We start from the raw sequence: 17,543 nt of genomic DNA, 5'->3' as shown, positions 1-17,543 counted from the left end.
ATATGGAGATACCAGATTAAAAGACACAACTGTAGTATGTTTATTCTGCAGCAAGACCGGGACACTTTCATAAGTATTACGACCAAGCATGCATGTTTATACACCGAGGGCCCGTTCACAAATGCTTTGGTCTCTGAAGAGTGATCCGCTTTCGGACATCTTGACAGGCGGTAGGTTATCTTCACCTCCCCTGCCTGCTTTAACACCTTGAACCTCGTAATACCACACCACAGCCCTGTGCATTTCACATGGTTCTGGGATGCTTGCTGAACGTCCTTATTCAATTGAACAGGTCACACTAGGCAAGGGCAACGCCCGCCGAAAGTGACAGGGGATAAATTACCTTCTGTGGCCGCTGCCTATGCAACTTAAGGGGGAGAGGTAAGAACGCAGTGGCTAGTGTGAATGAAAAATCTTTGGTGCCAATTTATCTGAGGAACAGCAGCCTTCTAGATTTAACCAATTCCTCCAAGATTGGTTGGCCAGAGATATTTCCACAGGTCACACAGAGCACAAAGATGCTTTCCTGATGGAGGCCTTTCCAACAGCTCATTGGCAGACCCCTGACAAAGACAACCAAAAAGATCATTTGTGTCACGACTGAGGCTCTGCCAAATTTCCTTGGCTCCCGAAAGAGACCATCGACTAGGCAAGTCAACAGCTCAAGAAACCCCTAGCAACCTCTGGGGCAGTGATGGCGAACCTTGGCACCCCAGATGTTTTAGAACTACATTTCCCATGATGCTCTGGCACTCTGCAGTGTAGTTGAGCATCATGGGAAATGTAGTTCCAAAACATCTGGAGTGCCAAGGTTTGCCATCACTGCTCTGGAGGGACCCTAGGATTTTAAAAAACAGAATTAGAATAGAAGAACTAGACCCTCAATGGTCCCGCTCCGTGAGTTTTGGTGTGCGGCCGTCTCTTGGCAGGTTTGCGGTTGTGCCATGTTCTTTCCATTTGGTTATGATAGATCTGATGTTGCTCCTAGGGGATCATCAAAGATTTGGATATTTTTTTTATAACCTAACCCTGACTTGTACTTCTCAACAACATTGTCCTTGACTTGTTTGGAGAGTTCCTTGGTCTTCATGGCCGTGTTTGGTTAGTGGTGCCTCTTTCTTAGGTGTTGCCGCCTCTGGGGCCTTTCACAAAAGGTGTGTGTGTGTATATGTAACAACAGATCAAATGACACTTAGATTGCAGACAGGTGGACATCATTTCACTAATTATGTGACTTCTGAAGCCAACTGGTTGCACCAGAGCTTTTTATGGGCTTCATAACAAAGGGAGTGAATACACACACATGCCAATTATCACTTTTTTATTTCTAAAAAAATTGTTTTATGTGTATATTTTTCAAATTTCACTTCACCAACTTAGACTATTGTCTTCTGATCCATCACATAGAATTCAGATTTAAAAAAAACATTGAACTAAAGGCTGTAATGTAACAAAATAATTAAAAAGGTAAGGGGGGTGAATACTTTTGCAAGGCAATGTACATACCGGCTACAGAAATGTACAGGAGGGGTGGAGACTAGACCAGTCACCTTGCACAAGGAGAGTAGAGCTGTGGGAGGGGCTCAGAAGCTCCACCTACTACATACTGGCTACAGAAAAGTATAGGAGGGGGGCGGAGACCAGACCCGTCTCCCTGCACAAGGAAAGGGCGGCAGTGAGCTGTCTCTTTTTATTTTATTCTTTTATTTTTTTACATGAAGTCTTTGTGGGACTCTGGATGGTTCTAGTTTAAGTAAAGGTCAATTGACCATTACTTTAACTAGAACCCTCCAGAGTCCCACAAAGTGAAACAACAGGATTTGTGCCGCCTTACCCTCTTCCCCTCCATCCCTTCTCTTCACTGGCCTTTGTTTCCAGCAACATCGGGTTGCCAGCTCACACAAAGGGACATGGCCTGGCAAGGGTCCATGCTGAGACTACCACTCACCACTACACCGCGGGTTTGTCTTGATGTTGCGGCTTTCAGGACACTTTGGATGTTTTCTACGATTGTTTGGAGCATAGACAAGCCCCCTTCCTGGTCAGCACACACAGTGGTGGGCACAGGATTAGGGTTCCTGCACAGTGTGAGCGACTCACCTTCACATCTTTTGGTTGCCAGCTCACGCGCCAAGCTGGGCAACGTTAGATTGCTCACAAATAAACACAATAATGCCAAATTAAATATGTGATAACCAAGTATACCAAGACCAGCTTGTACAGCGAGAAAGTGCTGCTGCTACTCCACCGGCGGGCTTGATGACGTCACAAACCAGGCCCCGCACAAGCGTTTCGTCACGCCACAGACATCGTCAGTGGAAGATGAGTCGAGGGTGCCAATAATTTTACCAATCCTTATAAATAGGCCTTCAATGTTGTCTTCCAAAACACAATAGACAACCCAGCCAAGAATTTCTCAAATTGTTTTTTTTTTTTTAGCGAGTGTGGTTTCTCAAATTCCAATCACCTTTACTTTTTACCCCATAAAGATTCAAATAGAGCATGCAGGCTTCTCAGGAAAGACTACATTCAGATATTTTGTATTCTCCATAGCGGTGATATGCTGCTTTGTCGCGTCTATAGGCACCGTCGTCTGACAAAACAAGGAAATGTCGCTCGTTTTCTAAACTGGCAATTTTTTTTTTCCTGTTTAAATCATTAAAAAATAAACAGCTGGCAGCAGCAAGGAGAGAACATGACATCCTATTGTCAGAAGTGGAGGGAAGATGTACCTGCCGTGAATAATTAGCAGAGAAGAGACGCCATGAATAATCCAGTTACAAGGGATAGGAATGGTATGGTCTTCCATTATTTACATATGGAAACAAGTTCCCAATTCTTATAAGAGACAAACCGCTAATTCTAGAGGGAAGTGAAGTGGGTGGGGGCGGGGGAGGGGGACCTCTACTAAAGAACTAATATCCTTCCCCTGGACTAAAAGGAAACTATGACCGTCCTATATAGATAAAAGGTGGAAAAGGGTTTTCCTGCGAGTCCTTAAGGAAAAGATCAGCAAGTATCTAAATCCATCGGTGGTGTGTCTACTTCTTGAATCTCGGTGTGTATTCCTTCCAGATCTCTGCAGTAATTCTGGGAGACTTCATGTAAGAATAAAAAGAGGCAGCTCACTGCCGCATGTAGGAGACTCCCAAAATGTATGGAGGAAGGTGATCTGGTCTGATGTATGGAGGAAGGTGATCTGCTCTGATGTATGGAGGAAGGTGATCTGGTCTGATGTATGGAGGAAGGTGATCTGCTCTGATGTATGGAGGAAGGTGCTCTGCTCTGATGTATGGAGGAAGGTGATCTGGTCTGATGTATGGAGGAAGGTGATCTGCTCTGATGTATGGAGGAAGGTGATCTGGTCTGATGTACGGAGGAAGGTGATCTGCTCTGATGTACGGAGGAAGGTGATCTGCTCTGATGTACGGAGGAAGGTGATCTGCTCTGATGTACGGAGGAAGGTGATCTGCTCTGATGTACGGAGGAAGGTGATCTGCTCTGATGTACGGAGGAAGGTGATCTGCTCTGATGTACGGAGGAAGGTGATCTGCTCTGATGTACGGAGGAAGGTGATCTGCTCTGATGTACGGAGGAAGGTGATCTGCTCTGATGTACGGAGGAAGGTGATCTGCTCTGATGTATGGAGGAAGGTGATCTGCTCTGATGTACGGAGGAAGGTGATCTGCTCTGATGTACGGAGGAAGGTGATCTGCTCTGATGTATGGAGGAAGGTGATCTGCTCTGATGTATGGAGGAAGGTGATCTGCTCTGATGTATGGAGGAAGGTGATCTGCTCTGATGTACGGAGGAAGGTGATCTGCTCTGATGTATGGAGGAAGGTGATCTGCTCTGATGTACGGAGGAAGGTGATCTGCTCTGATGTATGGAGGAAGGTGATCTGCTCTGATGTATGGAGGAAGGTGATCTGGTCTGATGTATGGAGGAAGGTGATCTGGTCTGATGTATGGAGGAAGGTGCTCTGGTCTGATGTATGGAGGAAGGTGATCTGGTCTGATGTATGGAGGAAGGTGCTCTGGTCTGATGTATGAAGGAAGGTGATCTGGTCTGATGTATGGAGGAAGGTGATCTGGTCTGATGTATGGAGGAAGGTGCTTTGATGAGACTAAAATTTCACGTTTTGGCCAAAGAAAAGGCTATGCCTGGCACAAACCCAACATATCACATCACATCATCCAAACAACACCATCCCCACTGTGAAACATGGTGGTGGCAGCATCATGCTGTGGGGATGTTTTTCAGAAGTCGGGACTGAGAAACTGGTCAGAGTTGAGGGAAAGATGGATGGTGATAAATACAGGGATATTCTTGAGGAAAACCTGTACCCCTCTGTGTGTGATTTGAGGCTAGGACGGGGGTTCACCTTCCAGCAGGACAATGACCCCAAACACACTGCTAAAGCCACACTTGAGTGGTTTAAGGGGAAACATGAAAATGTGTTGGAATGGCCTAGTCAAAGCTCAGACCTCAATCCAATAGAAAATCTGTGGTCAGACTTAAAGATTGCTGTTCACAAGAGCAAATCATCCAACTTGAAGGATCTGGAGCAGTTTTGCAAGGAGGAGGAATGGGCAGAAATCCCAGTGGTGAGATGTGGCAAGACTCATAGAGACTTATCCAAAGCGACTTGGAGCTGTGATAGGTGGCTCTACAAAGTATTGACTTTAGGGGGGGTGATTAGTTTTGCACATTGACTTTTTCTGTTATTTTGTCCCATTCGTTGTTTGCTTCACAATAAAAAAATAAACTTCAAAGTTGTGGGCGTGTTCTGTAAATGAAATAATGCAAATCCTCAAACAATCCGTGTTATTCCAGGTTGTGAGGCAACAAAACACGAAAAATGCCAATGGGGGTGAATACTTTTGCAAGGCACTGTAGAAGGTGGAGCTTCTGAGCCCCTCCCACAGCTGTACTCTGCTTGAGCAAGGTGACTGGTCTAGTCCCCGCCCCCTCATGTACATTTCTGTAGCCAGTATGTAGTAGGTGGAGTCTCTGGGCCCCTCCCACAGCTCTACTCTGTCCTTGAGCAAGGTGATTGGTCTAGTCCCCACCCCCTTCCAGTACATAATAGGTGGAGCTTCAGTGCCCCTCCCACAGCTCTACTCTGTCCCCTCAACATCTCTACTTTGTCCTTGTGCAAGGTGACTGGTCTAGTCCCTGCCCCTCCGGTACATTTCTGTAGCGGGTGGAGCTTCTGAGCCCCTCCCACAGCTTTACTCTCCTTGTGCAAAGTGACTGGTCTAGTCTCCACCCCCTCCTGTACATTTCTGTAGCTAGTATGTAGTGGGTGGAGCTTCTGTGCCCCTCCCACATCTCTACTCTGTCCTTGTGCAAGGTGACTGGTCTAGTCCCTGCCCCTCCAGTACATTTCTGTAGCAGGTGGAGCTTCTGAGCCCCTCCCACAGCTCTACTCTCCTTGTGCAAAGTGACTGGTCTAGTCTCCACCCCCTCCTGTACATTTCTGTAGCTAGTATGTAGTGGGTGGAGATTCTGTGCCCCTCCCACATCTCTACTCTGTCCTTGTGCAAGGTGACTGGTCTAGTCTCCACCCCCTCCTGTACATTTCTGTAGTAGGTGGAGCTTCTAGGCCCCTCCCACAGCTCTACTCTGTCCTTGTGCAAGGTGACTGGTCTAGTCCCCGCCCCTCCGGTACATTTCTGTAGCCGGTATGTAGTAGATGGAGCTTCTGGGCTCCGGTCTCAGTCCTTGTACAGGGTGACTGGACTGGTCTCCGCCCCCTCTAGCAGTTTCCTGCAGACAGCCTCTTGACTGGATGGAGCCTCCTAGCTCCCTCCCACAGAAACTGCTTTTAGAAAAGATATATACGCTGCTGCCAAAGCTGCTTTTACAAGGTAATATCTGGGTCAGAGAGCCTCGACTCTCTACAGAGAGCACAATCTTGATAGCCTAAAAATAATGTAAACACACAACAGGGGGTGAAAACTGATAGAAACCGAAACCCGACTTGAACCAATCTCTACAAGCTGTGCCAAATAAAAAAAAGAAAAGTAAAGACAACCGGAGAAGAAAGGACTCCGAGGACTAGTTACCAATATTGGCTGTAGTCTAAGTAAACCCTCCTCTCCCTGCACTAAGCCCCAATCCCCCCCAAAAAAATCCGCTGCTAATCTAAAAGCCCCTGGTGTTTGCAAATGTCAAAATTCTAAAAAATAAAAAATCCTACTACAGTATATAAAACACGTTATACACATCTCAGTTAATCAAAGACTATATGGTATGTGATTGGCTGCAGTCTCCCTGTTGCTTCCCCATTACCGGCTTACTAAGCCTTGTTCTGCACGTTGTCTATGTGGAATCGGCCATCTTGGTAGAGGCGGGGCTTTGCTTCACCATGTCAGATTTGCTCCCCTGATTAATGGTGATCTGATGATTGGAGGGGTAATGGATAGAGGTGAATGAAGTACAAATCCACAGAATGCAGGGAGATTCCTGCAGAGCAGGTCCCCAGGTACAGATTCCCCTCCAGCAAGTAGAACAGTGAACAGTACAACAGTAGGACTAGCCGCCAGTATTGTGTGCAGTTTCCCTATTACGGATACATCCCTGTTGCTGACCTACCATGCGCCGCGTTCTGCACTGTGTCTGTGCGTGGAATCGGCTATCTTGGTAAAGCCAGGGCTTTGCCTCTTCACGTCAGAATTGCCCCCCTAATGACTGGTGATCTGATGACTGGTGGGGAAATGAGAGGTGGAGGAAGCACAGATCACAGAAAGAATGACGCAGAAGCAGGGAGATCCTTGCAGTGCAGGTCTATCTATCCACCAGTAACGCATGCAGTTTCCTATAACTGATCCTTTCCCTGTCGCTAACATACTGTGCCTTGTTCTGCATGGTGTCTCTGTGTGGAGTCGGCCATCTTGGTAGAGGCAGGGCTTTGCTTCCTCATGTCAGATCTGCCCTCTGATAGCTGGTGATTCGATTACTGGGGGGGGGGGGGGGGGGGGGGTAATGACAGAGGTGGAGGAAGCCCAGATCCAGAGAGCAAAGCAGAAGCAGGGAGATCCTTGCAGGGCAGGTCCTCAGGTACAGCTTCCTCTCCAGCAAGGAGAACAATGAGCAGTACAGTAGTAGGACTAGCCACCAGTATTTCTCGCCTTTTCCCTATAGCTGATCCGTTCCCCGTTTCTGACCTACCATGCTTTGTTTTGCCCTCTCTGTGAGAAGTCGGCCCTCTTGGAAGAGGCAGGGATTTGTTTTATCATGTTAGATCTGCTCCTTTGATAACTGGTGGGGTAATGATAGAGGAGGAGGAAGTACAGATCCACAGACTGGATGAAGCAGGGAGATCCTCCTTGCAGAACAGATCCTCCTCAGGTACAGCTTCCACTCCAGCAAGGAGAACGGTGATCAGCACAGTACTGACATCACCAAATCTCTAAAACTCTAATTCTGGTTAGACTAGCAGTCAGGTATGGCAGGACTTTAGAAGACCTCACACTGTAGGTATACAGCTATGAGGTTGCATAACATGAACATAGAGACAAAAGGAAGTGCTTCATTCATACAGGCGTACTATAGCATAACTGTGCGGGGGCTGTGTTTGATCGCACGGGGATGCCCATGCAGGCAGTTCTATTAATGTCAATTGGGATGCAGTGGCAAACTGTCTGCGTTTGGGGCCGTATGCCTGCACGGCTCTCTCATTGGGGAGCAGCGGCTGTGTCCAACACATTCTACATCACATAATGAGCATTCATTTAATCAACATAAAAAGTAACAAAACAAACATGTATAATTCTTCATACACATAACCAGCAATGCTTTAAATAAATCACACACACGGGTGTAAATACACAAACCACGACCATGCTAGCCATTGAAGGCCGCAGACAGGATGAGGGCACAGCTACACCGGACATACCTAGAGGCTGATAACCTTGAGAAGATGGCCCGCCAAAAAGATTTTTACTTCCAAATCCAGTTCCATCCACAGAGCCATACGACATGTTTATACACCGAATTCACTGACCGGGGACACCTGAGAGCCTAAAACGAAAAATACACAACATTGGTTATAAACATTTTAAATTTACCATTTGCACTTTTTCTGAATAAAAACATTTGTCTACTTCACCAACTATGTTATGAGGCTTTAGTTCTGCACTCCTGGGACCCAGGTGTCACAGAGCCGGCCAGGCTCTGCAGAAAGCCCGGCAATAATGTCAGGATCCACCCAGATGCCTTCAGCGGCAGCTGGCTTCATCCTGTTGGCATGTTGTTTAGTGTCCCCCCCCCCCCCCAAGTCAGGCTCTCACAGAGCGGAGACTGACAGTCACCACCCCCCCCGCTCAAAGCAGACCCCGAAAACTGAGCAAATCAGAGGTCTTTGATCGTTTGGGTCTCAGTGTAGAGCCAGCAGGGGACAGCTGCAGCATCGATGAGTATGAATGTTTTCTTTTGATTACCGCACTTCTCTTTTAATGAGGGCTCCATTACAGCAGCGGTGATGTATCGCCCAGCGGGTACAATCTTATAAGAGAACCTGTCATTTTTAACCGAAGTAACGGATTCCCTTTAACACGCACAAATGTGCGCTAATTTACAGCACGGTCATACAAGAAATATGTTTTTCTGTTTATAATGAATCTGGAGTTCTCCTTAAATATGTTTGTATTTTTATTTTTATTTTTTTTTAATAAGGAAAGGTCACAGATTCCTTTTAACCCTGTGTGCCATACCACCCTAAACCCAGGGCCCCACTCCCTGCCCATTACCATGGTGGTAATCCCTCCACAATGAAAGACCTCTGCCACCCTAAACCCAGGGCCCCACTCCCTGCCCATTACCATGGTGGTAATCCCTCCGGTATGGAAGATCTCTACCACCCTAAACCCAGGGCCCCACTACCTGCCCATTACCATGGTGGTAATCCCTCCACAATGGAAGATCTCTGCCACCCTAAACCCACGGCCCCACTACCTGTCCATTACCATGGTGGTAACCCCTCCACAATGGAAGATCTCTGCCACCCTAAACAGTGCCCAGCTCCCTACCTATTACCATGGCGGTAACCCCTCCATAATAGAAGATCTCTGCCACCCTAAACCCAGGGCCCCACTCCCTGCCCATTACCATGGTGGTAATCCCTCCACAATGGAAGATCTCTGCCACCCTAAACCCAGGTCCCCACTCCCTGCCCATTACCATGGTGGTAACCCCTCCACAATGGAAGATCTCTGCCACCCTAGACAGTGCCCAGCTCCCTACCCATTACCATGGTGGTAACCCCTCCACAATGGAAGATTTCTGCCACCCTAGACAATGCCCAGCTCCCTACCCATTACCATGGTGGTAACCCCTCCACAATGGAAGATCTCTGCCACCCTAAACACAGTACCCAGCTCTCTATCTGCGCCTTCGTACTGTTTATTCAATTACAAAAAGAAAGTGGAAATGTGTTTCAATTACAATCATTTCTCCGATTAAGGGAAGGCACGTACAGAGGGAAATGGACTTAGACAATGCTCAGACAAATTTTTAACTGCACAATTAATATGCAGACTTTGTCGGCACCTCTGAATCCGGCAGCACGGAGCCCAAATTCACTTGAAATTAAATTTTGCTGCTCAGTGAAATATGTAATGCATCTGTGTTTGTTTGCTATCTTGACGAATGCAGACCCTTCCGCACGCCAGACTCTCAAAAGCAGCTGGCTTTTCAGAGGGTTTAAAACCATGTCGAGTTAAGAAAGCAATTCAGACATAAATAGTCCCAGGAGACGTCCAACAATGCGGAGGAAGGCCGGAATACAAGCTGCAGGCCATGGGCTGCTGTCAAGGCATACACCTATAGACCGGAGGCCACAGGCTGCGGTCGGAGCGTACACCTATAGACAGGAGGGAGGCCATGGGCTGCTGCCAAGGCATACACCTATAGACAAAAGAAAGGCCATGAGCTGCTGTCAGGGCGTACAATACACCTGTGGAGGGAGGTCATGGGCTGCTGTCAGGGTGTACACTTACAGACGTGAGAGCACTCCTCCCCGTATGGGGATGCTTCTTCCAGTTTTAGGTCAGCAACTCCAAAGCCACCCAACCCAAAAAAGGTTGCCATGCCCCCCAGGTCAACATTAGCAGACCAATGTTCCCTTAAATATGTATTAAGTCAAGAAAAAGGCAGGCATGTCACAAACGCAATGTTGTGCCCCTTCTGGTGTTCTACGAAGTCTCATACCGACTGCAGTCCATGGTGTCCTAGGAGGTGTCATACTGACTGCAAAGGTCAATGGTGTCCTAGGTGGTCTTCTACTGACTGCAGAGGTCAATGGTGTCCTACGAGGTCTCCTACGGACTGCAGAGCCAATGGTGTCCTAGGAGGTCTCCTACTGACTGCAGAGCCAATGATGTCCTAGGAGGTCTCCTACTGACTGAAGAGCCAATGGTGTCCTAGGAGGTCTCCTGCTGACTGCAGAGCCAATGGTGTCCTAGGAGGTCTCCTACTGACTGCAGAGGTCAATGGTGTCCTAGGAGGTCTCCTACTGACTGCAGAGCCAATGGCATCCTAGAAGGTGTCATACTGACTGCAAAGGTCAATGGTGTCCTAGGTGGTCTCCTACTGACGGAAGGTGGTCAGTGGTGTCCTAGGTGGTCTTCTACTGACTGCAGGTGGTCAGTGGTGTCCTAGGTGGTCTCCTACTGACTGCAGAGTCAATGGCTGCAGAGTCAATGGTGTCCTAGGAGGTCTCATACTGACTGCAAAGGTCAATGGCGTCCTAGGTGGTCTTCTACAGATTGTAGTGGTCAGTGGTGTCCATGGTGGTCTCCTACTCATTGTAGAGGTCAGTGGTGTCCATGGTGGTCTCCTGACTACAGGGAAAGCTGAAATTACGCTAACAATCTGCATATTTACATCCAGCTGTACAAAGCAGAAAATTGCAGCTTATAGGTGCCTAAAAATGTTCCCTCATTTCTAAGCCATAAAATGTGTTTCATTTTACAGACATTTCCAGATCTGCATTTTGCCTTTTCAAAAAAGGTCAGGAAACATTTTCACAGAAATATTCATTAAGGCAAATCCATCAGCGCGAAACACAACAAAGGTCAGCCGGGACGGGGAGGAGGCCCACCAGAGGCAGAGAGCCCAGTCCTACTCTACAATCCTAGCCGCCCAGAGAACTCCAACATCAACAGAGGGACACATGAGGAGTTATCACACCCATCATCATGTCCATCATAGGATACAAGTGATCGGACATATAAGGTGAACCAATCATATGTATCCATTCAGTATTATCCGTCATCATCCCATCTTCATGGTCAGAGAATGCAGACATAGTACAGGAGATAGTCAGAGACTGCAGACATAGTACAGGAGATAGTCAGAGACTGCAGACATAGTACAGGAGATAGTCAGAGACTGCAGACATAGTACAGGAGATAGTCAGAGACTGCAGACATTGTATAGGAGATTATCAGAGAATGCAGACATAGTATAGGAGACGGTCAGAGACTGCAGACTTAGTATAGGAGACGGTCAGAGACTTCAAACTTAGTAGTGGAGACGGTCAGAGACTGCAGACATAGTAGAGGAGACGGTCAGAGACTGCAGACATTGTATAGGAGATTATCAGAGAATGCAGACATAGTATAGGAGACGGTCAGAGACTGCAGACTTAGTATAGGAGACGGTCAGAGACTTCAAACTTAGTAGTGGAGACGGTCAGAGACTGCAGACATAGTAGAGGAGACGGTCAGAGACTGCAGACTTAGTAGTGGAGACGGTCAGAGACTGCAGACTTAGTAGTGGAGACGGTCAGAGACTGCAGACTTAGTAGTGGAGACGGCCAGAGACTGCAGACTTTGTACAGGAGACGGTCAGAGACTGCAGACATGGTAGAGGAGATGGTCAGAGACCGCAGACATGGTAGAGGAGATGATCAGAGACTGCAGACATAATATAGGAGATGGTCAGAGACTGCAGACATGGTAGAGGAGATGGTCAGAGACCGCAGACATGGTAGAGGAGATGGTCAGAGACTGCAGACATAATATAGGAGATGGTCAGAGACTGCAGACATGGTAGAGGAGATGGTCAGAGACTGCAGACACAGTACAGGAGACAGTCAGAGACTGCAGACACAGTACAGGAGACGGTCAGAGACTGCAGACACAGTACAGGAGACGGTCAGAGACTGCAGACACAGTACAGGAGACGGTCAGACTTCAGTGGCCCAAAGGCCACACAGAAAGCACTAAAGATCCACATGTGGCCCCCTAAGCGGCAGGTTGGGCACCAGGGTTATAAAGCACCACATGCGGTCTTAGCAGTCAGTTGTAGTAGACATCCAGTTACAGAAGACGAGTCAGCGGTGGATTGTGAGGACTTCCTGTACACGGTGAGGTCAGAGAGGCACACAGAGACATCATATGACATTATGAAGGTTTATATCCCATGAAGAGGCGGCACACACAGGATTGGTGGAGTCTGAGTTTGCAATGAAAGCGACACAGACAGCGAGAGGTCAGCGGGGATTCACTGACTTTCTTCTTGTGTGGAGGACTGGAGCTCTATGACCTTCTGTGCCAACATAAACTTTTATATCCAACTTAAAGCGGAACTTTACCCAAAACAATGTGATAATTAACTGCTTATGGACGGCCTCCTGCACATATACGTCGGCAGAATGGCACGGCTGGGCACAAGCACGTACCTGTACGTTGCTCTTTAAGTGCACAGCCGTGGTCCCGACCCGGTCCTGACCTCTGTGACCGTGGCCACGGGACCAGCGGATCCGATCGCCGCTGGTGTCCCGCGATCGGGTCACAGAGCTGAACGACGAGGAGAGGTCTGTGTAAACAAACCTCTCCCCTGTGCTTCCTACTGAGCCTGTCACCGATCGTCTGTTCCCTTTATAGGGAAAGACAAATCAGTGACGTCACATGCCAGGCCACTCCCCCCTACAGTTTAAAAAAAAAAAAAAACACACACACACACACTTAACCCCTCCCCGCCCCCTAGTGGTTAACTCCTTCACTGCCAGTGTCATTTACAAAGGAATCAGTGCATTTAAATAGCACCGATTGCTGTATAAATGACAATGGTCCCAAAAATGTGTCAAAAATGTCCGATGTGTCCGCCATAATGTCGCAGTCACAATAAAAATCGCTGATCGCCACCATTACTAGTAAAAAAAATAAAAAAAAATAATAATAATAATATTAATAAAAATGTTATGAAACTATCCCCTATTTTGTAGACACTATAACTTTTGCACAAACCAATCAATAATCGCTAATTACAATTTTTTTTTTACCAAAAATATGAATAATATGTATCGGCCTAAACTGAGGAAAAAAAATGTTTTTTTTTTATAGATTTTTTTTGGGGGGATATTTATTATAGCAAAAAGTAAAAAATATTGAATTTTTTTCAAAATTGTCGCTCTATTTTTGTTTATAGCGCAACAAATAAAAACCGCAGAGGTGATCAAATACCACCAAAAGAAATCTCTATTTGTGGGGAAAAAAAGGACATCAATTTTGTTTGGGAGCCACGTCGCCACGACCGCGCAATTGTCAGTTAAAGAGACGCAGTGCCGAATCGCAAAAAGGGGCCTGGTCCTTTGGCTGCAAATTGGTCCGGGGCTTATGTGGTTAATGTTCTTTAACAAAACAACATACCGTATTTATCGGCGTATAACGCGCACCCCAAGTTTAGGAGGGAATTTAAAAGAAAAAACTTTTAGGAGGGAAGTTTAAGGAAAAAAAAACTTACTTTTAAATGCCCATCAATGGAGCCTTATCAGTGTCATTTGCAGCCTTGCATTGCAGCCTTGTCAGTCATTTGCAGGCTTGTCAGTGTCTTTGCCATTTTAAAAATGGCACCGCCGAGATACAGAGCGGCTGTCGTGTGCATCTCAGCGGCTTTCGTTCTCGCCCGGTCTCGGCGGCTTTCGGGTATTTTCGGCCGCACTCGGTGGTTCTTGGCTATTTTCAGCCCTTCTCGCCTATTTTGGGCCGCACTTCGCCGTCCTCGGCGGCTTTCGGGTTCCCAAAAGCCGCCGAGAACGCCCGAAAATACCTGAAAGCCGCAGAGAGCAGCAGAGGTGGTTAGGAACGACTGGGGATCGGCGTATAACACGCACCCCCCGATTTTCCCGATTTTAAGGGGGAAAAGGTGCGTGTTATACGCCGATAAATACGCTACATTCCACATTAATAATTATACTACCAAAACGAGTGTGTGCTGTAAATAACCCCTAGCGCGGTTCCCTTTTCTTCATTCTGGAGGCGGCCATTTTGTTGAAGCCCAGAGCAGTCATTTCCTTATTGGAAACGCTCCCCTTCTCTTTGGTCTCAAAAAAAAAAAAAAAAAAAAACGATAGGTCTCTTTCTTCAATTAACCATTTGCTCATCGGTCAACAGTAATTTTACTATTGGCCGGTGTCCTATCATATAGAGTCCCCCCATCGGATAGCAACACAGATTCCGAAAATAGCCGAGGATGAGCGGCGCCTGCGCCGTGAGTCCAGGTTCTAGCCCCATCATCCAAGTGGACATAGAGTAGGAATATAAAAGAGCCAAGTGCATCGAGGCCGAGCCCGAAGCATGGCGAGCAAAGCTCGCCCGCGAGGGGCCCTCTAATTTTCCGAACCCTATGTCCGCTTGGATGGTGGCGCTACCACCTCCACTCACGGCGCAGGCGCCGTTCATCTTCGGAGATTTTCCGAAGCTTCTTCTGCCCCGTACTGCGCATGCGCAGTACGGGGGCGGACACTATATGATGGCAGGACACTATCTGCCAGAACACCAGCATCTTCCCCCAGGTACCGCAAAGTACCAGTATGTCAGGGTGCTCATGCACACGGCACTAAAGGCACCAATAATGTCCAACAATAAATTCATATTCATTTAAACTGATATTAAGTTGACATATATAAAAGCAAATATTTAAGAACTGTAATTTTCGGTATCAGTTTTCAGCCTAGTGCATCCTTCATTTTCAGTAACCAAAATTTTCAATTCAGTGCACCCCTAATTTACAACCTTGATTGTATGGTCTTGGCTCAGTTAGAGAGGAAGGCTGACAGAAGCTTTCCAGTGCTGAAAGTTCACAGGCTGCCCATGAGGGGACAAGGGAAGAATATCAGGGATATAAAATACCCTCTATGAAGGTTTAACTTGTTTTGTGTCTCCCTGGCAGCAGAGTTTGTCCTGTCACCTCTCCCTCCCAAATCTGTGTTCCCTCCATCATTCCTGTTGCTTTCTTCCCCTTCAAAAACAGTAAATCTTAAAGCTGTCAGCTGATCGGGCTCTAGTGGCTCTGATTTTAAGCACAATGCCGCGAATAGAGAGCAACTGAGCATGTGCAGTGCAGGGTGAGGCGGAGCCTTACTGGAGTTTACACACCATAGGCACTTATTTTACATAAGTATACCTGCAAAAGGGGCCGGAACGAAGGGATCGATCAGGACTTGATTTTCTAATGAAAGTTCCACTTTAATTATAACCCGGCTGTGAAGATGACTTGGCGATCCTCTCACCTCGGCTGTCTAACAGATCGAGCGCAGAGACTACAAACCTCCTCCCCCATCCAGTATTTCCTGCTGTTGGGTGGATGGGGGGGGGGGTGTAACACCTGTCCCCACGGAACGTCTATTTCTATACGGCACCTGTACGCTCCTCTTCCTGCGTCCTCCCGGACTCGGCTTCCTCTCCCAGACACAAGATGCAATCAGCAGGCTATTTACTAACATGAATACTCTGCCTGAGAGGGATAATTGGTGTTAGCAGTGCGAGCGCGTGTGACGCTCAGCCATCGGGACGTGTTTCTGGCTGAATATCGCCCTGATTGTACCGGCACAAGTCTAAAGACTTCCGGAAGGAACAGAATTTATACACACCGCAGTATGAGAAGGACGACCAACGTTTGTTTATGCTGAGAAGTGTATGAACATCAAAGTGTAACAGGTGACGGAAAAAACCGTGATCGTCAATGCCGGAGGTTCAACTGTCATAGCGGGGGAAAGCAAACACATATGTTAGATTTCTCCCAGCCCGCCCCCCCCCCCCCCCCCAGAAAACACCTACCTGCAGGGGCCGATCTCACTGTGGCCACAGGTTTGCCAATAGGTCAAGGTAAACTGTCTGATCTCCACTACCAGGGGGGCGAGATACTATGGGAAGACTCCAGGTGCTGGGGGAGGGGATGTGGTGGGACCACATCCCCTGCAGAGAATTTGGTTAAAACTGGGCTAATCCAAATATCCTCCCCACCCCCCTCCACATCTCCCTTTCACATATCCATCCCACCCTCCCTATTCTCCATCCCTCAATGTCTTCATTCCACCCTTCCAGCCACCCTCCACGCCCCCCCTTCCATGTATCCATCCCACCCTCCCTCCACGTCTCCAACCCATCCTCCACGTCTTTATCCCACCTCTCCTCTGACCAGGTCTAGATCCCTCCATGTCTTCATCCCACCCTCCCTCCACACTCCCCTTCCACGTATCGATCCCACCCTCCCTCCACACCCCCCTTCCACGTATATCCATCCCACCCCCCATCCACGTATATCCATCCCACCCCCCATCCATGTCTCCATCCTTCCACGTCTTCATCCCACCCTCCCTCCACACTCCCCTTCCACGAATCATCCCACCCTCCCTCCTCGTCTCCATCCCTCCACATCTTTATCCCACCTCTCCTCTGACCAGGTCTAGATCCCTCCATGTCTTCATCCCACCCTCCCTCCACACTCCCCTTCCACGTATCGATCCCACCCTCCCTCCACACCCCCCTTCCACGTATCCATCCCACCCTCCCTCCACAAATCCACGCCACCCTCTCTCCACATCCCCCTTCCACGTATATCCATCCCACCCTCCCTCCACATCCCCCTCCCACGTATATCCATCCCACCCCCCATCCACGTATATCCATCCCACCCCCCATATCCATGTCTCCATCCTTCCACGTCTACATCCCACCCTCCGTCCAAGTCTCCATTCCTCCAAGGTCTTCATCCCTCCCCTTCACACCCCCCCCCTTCCACGTATTTATCCCACCTCTCCTCTTATCAGGTCTCCATCCCTCCATGTCTTCATCCCACCCTCCCTCCACGCCCCCCTGCCACGTATCCATCCCACCCTCCCTCCACAGCCCCCTTCCACGTATATCCATCCCACCCTCCCTCCACAGCTCCCTTCCACGTATATCCATCCCACCCTCCCTCCACATCCCCCTTCCACGTATATCCATCCCACTCCCCATCCATGTCTCCATCCTTCCACGTCTACATCCCACCCTCCGTCCAAGTCTCCATTCCTCCAAGTCTTCATCCCTCCCCTCCACACCCCCCCCCCCCCCCGTTCCACGTCTTTATCCCACCTCTCCTCTGACCAGGTCTCCATCCCTCCATGTCTTCATCGAACCCTCCCTCCACACCCCCCTGCCACATATCCATCCCACCCTCCCTGGGGGGAATGTCCACCAATGAGCACACTGTGGTTGGAGGAGAAGGCGGGGGAATGTCCACCAATGAGCACACAGGGGTTGGAGGAA

At 48.3% G+C, this 17,543-nt stretch overlaps 1 protein-coding gene across 3 annotated transcripts in view; it reads right to left on the bottom strand.

The window, feature by feature from the left end:
- TSNARE1 (t-SNARE domain containing 1) overlaps positions 1 to 17,543 on the bottom strand; it is a 511,756-nt gene that overhangs the window by 415,032 nt on the left and 79,181 nt on the right. For 2 of the 3 annotated variants that reach the window (XR_013277476.1, XM_077490486.1), the window contains exon 3: positions 7,904 to 8,028. Coding sequence is in view for 1 of the 3 variants with exons in the window: in XM_077490486.1 (XP_077346612.1) it covers positions 7,904 to 7,988 (85 nt within the window). In the remaining 2 variants the exon portion in view is untranslated. Of the gene's footprint in view, positions 1 to 7,903; positions 8,029 to 17,543 lie in introns of those variants that run through there. The other variant, XM_077490487.1, reaches the window with a different exon arrangement.

The sequence above is a fragment of the Lithobates pipiens genome, unplaced genomic scaffold (assembly GCF_037356315.1).
Source record: "Lithobates pipiens isolate NorthernLeopardFrog02 unplaced genomic scaffold, aLitPip1_a1.2 Scaffold_19, whole genome shotgun sequence".
In the NCBI taxonomy this organism is placed as follows: domain Eukaryota; kingdom Metazoa; phylum Chordata; class Amphibia; order Anura; family Ranidae; genus Lithobates; species Lithobates pipiens.
This window is presented reverse-complemented; position numbering and strand designations above follow the sequence as displayed.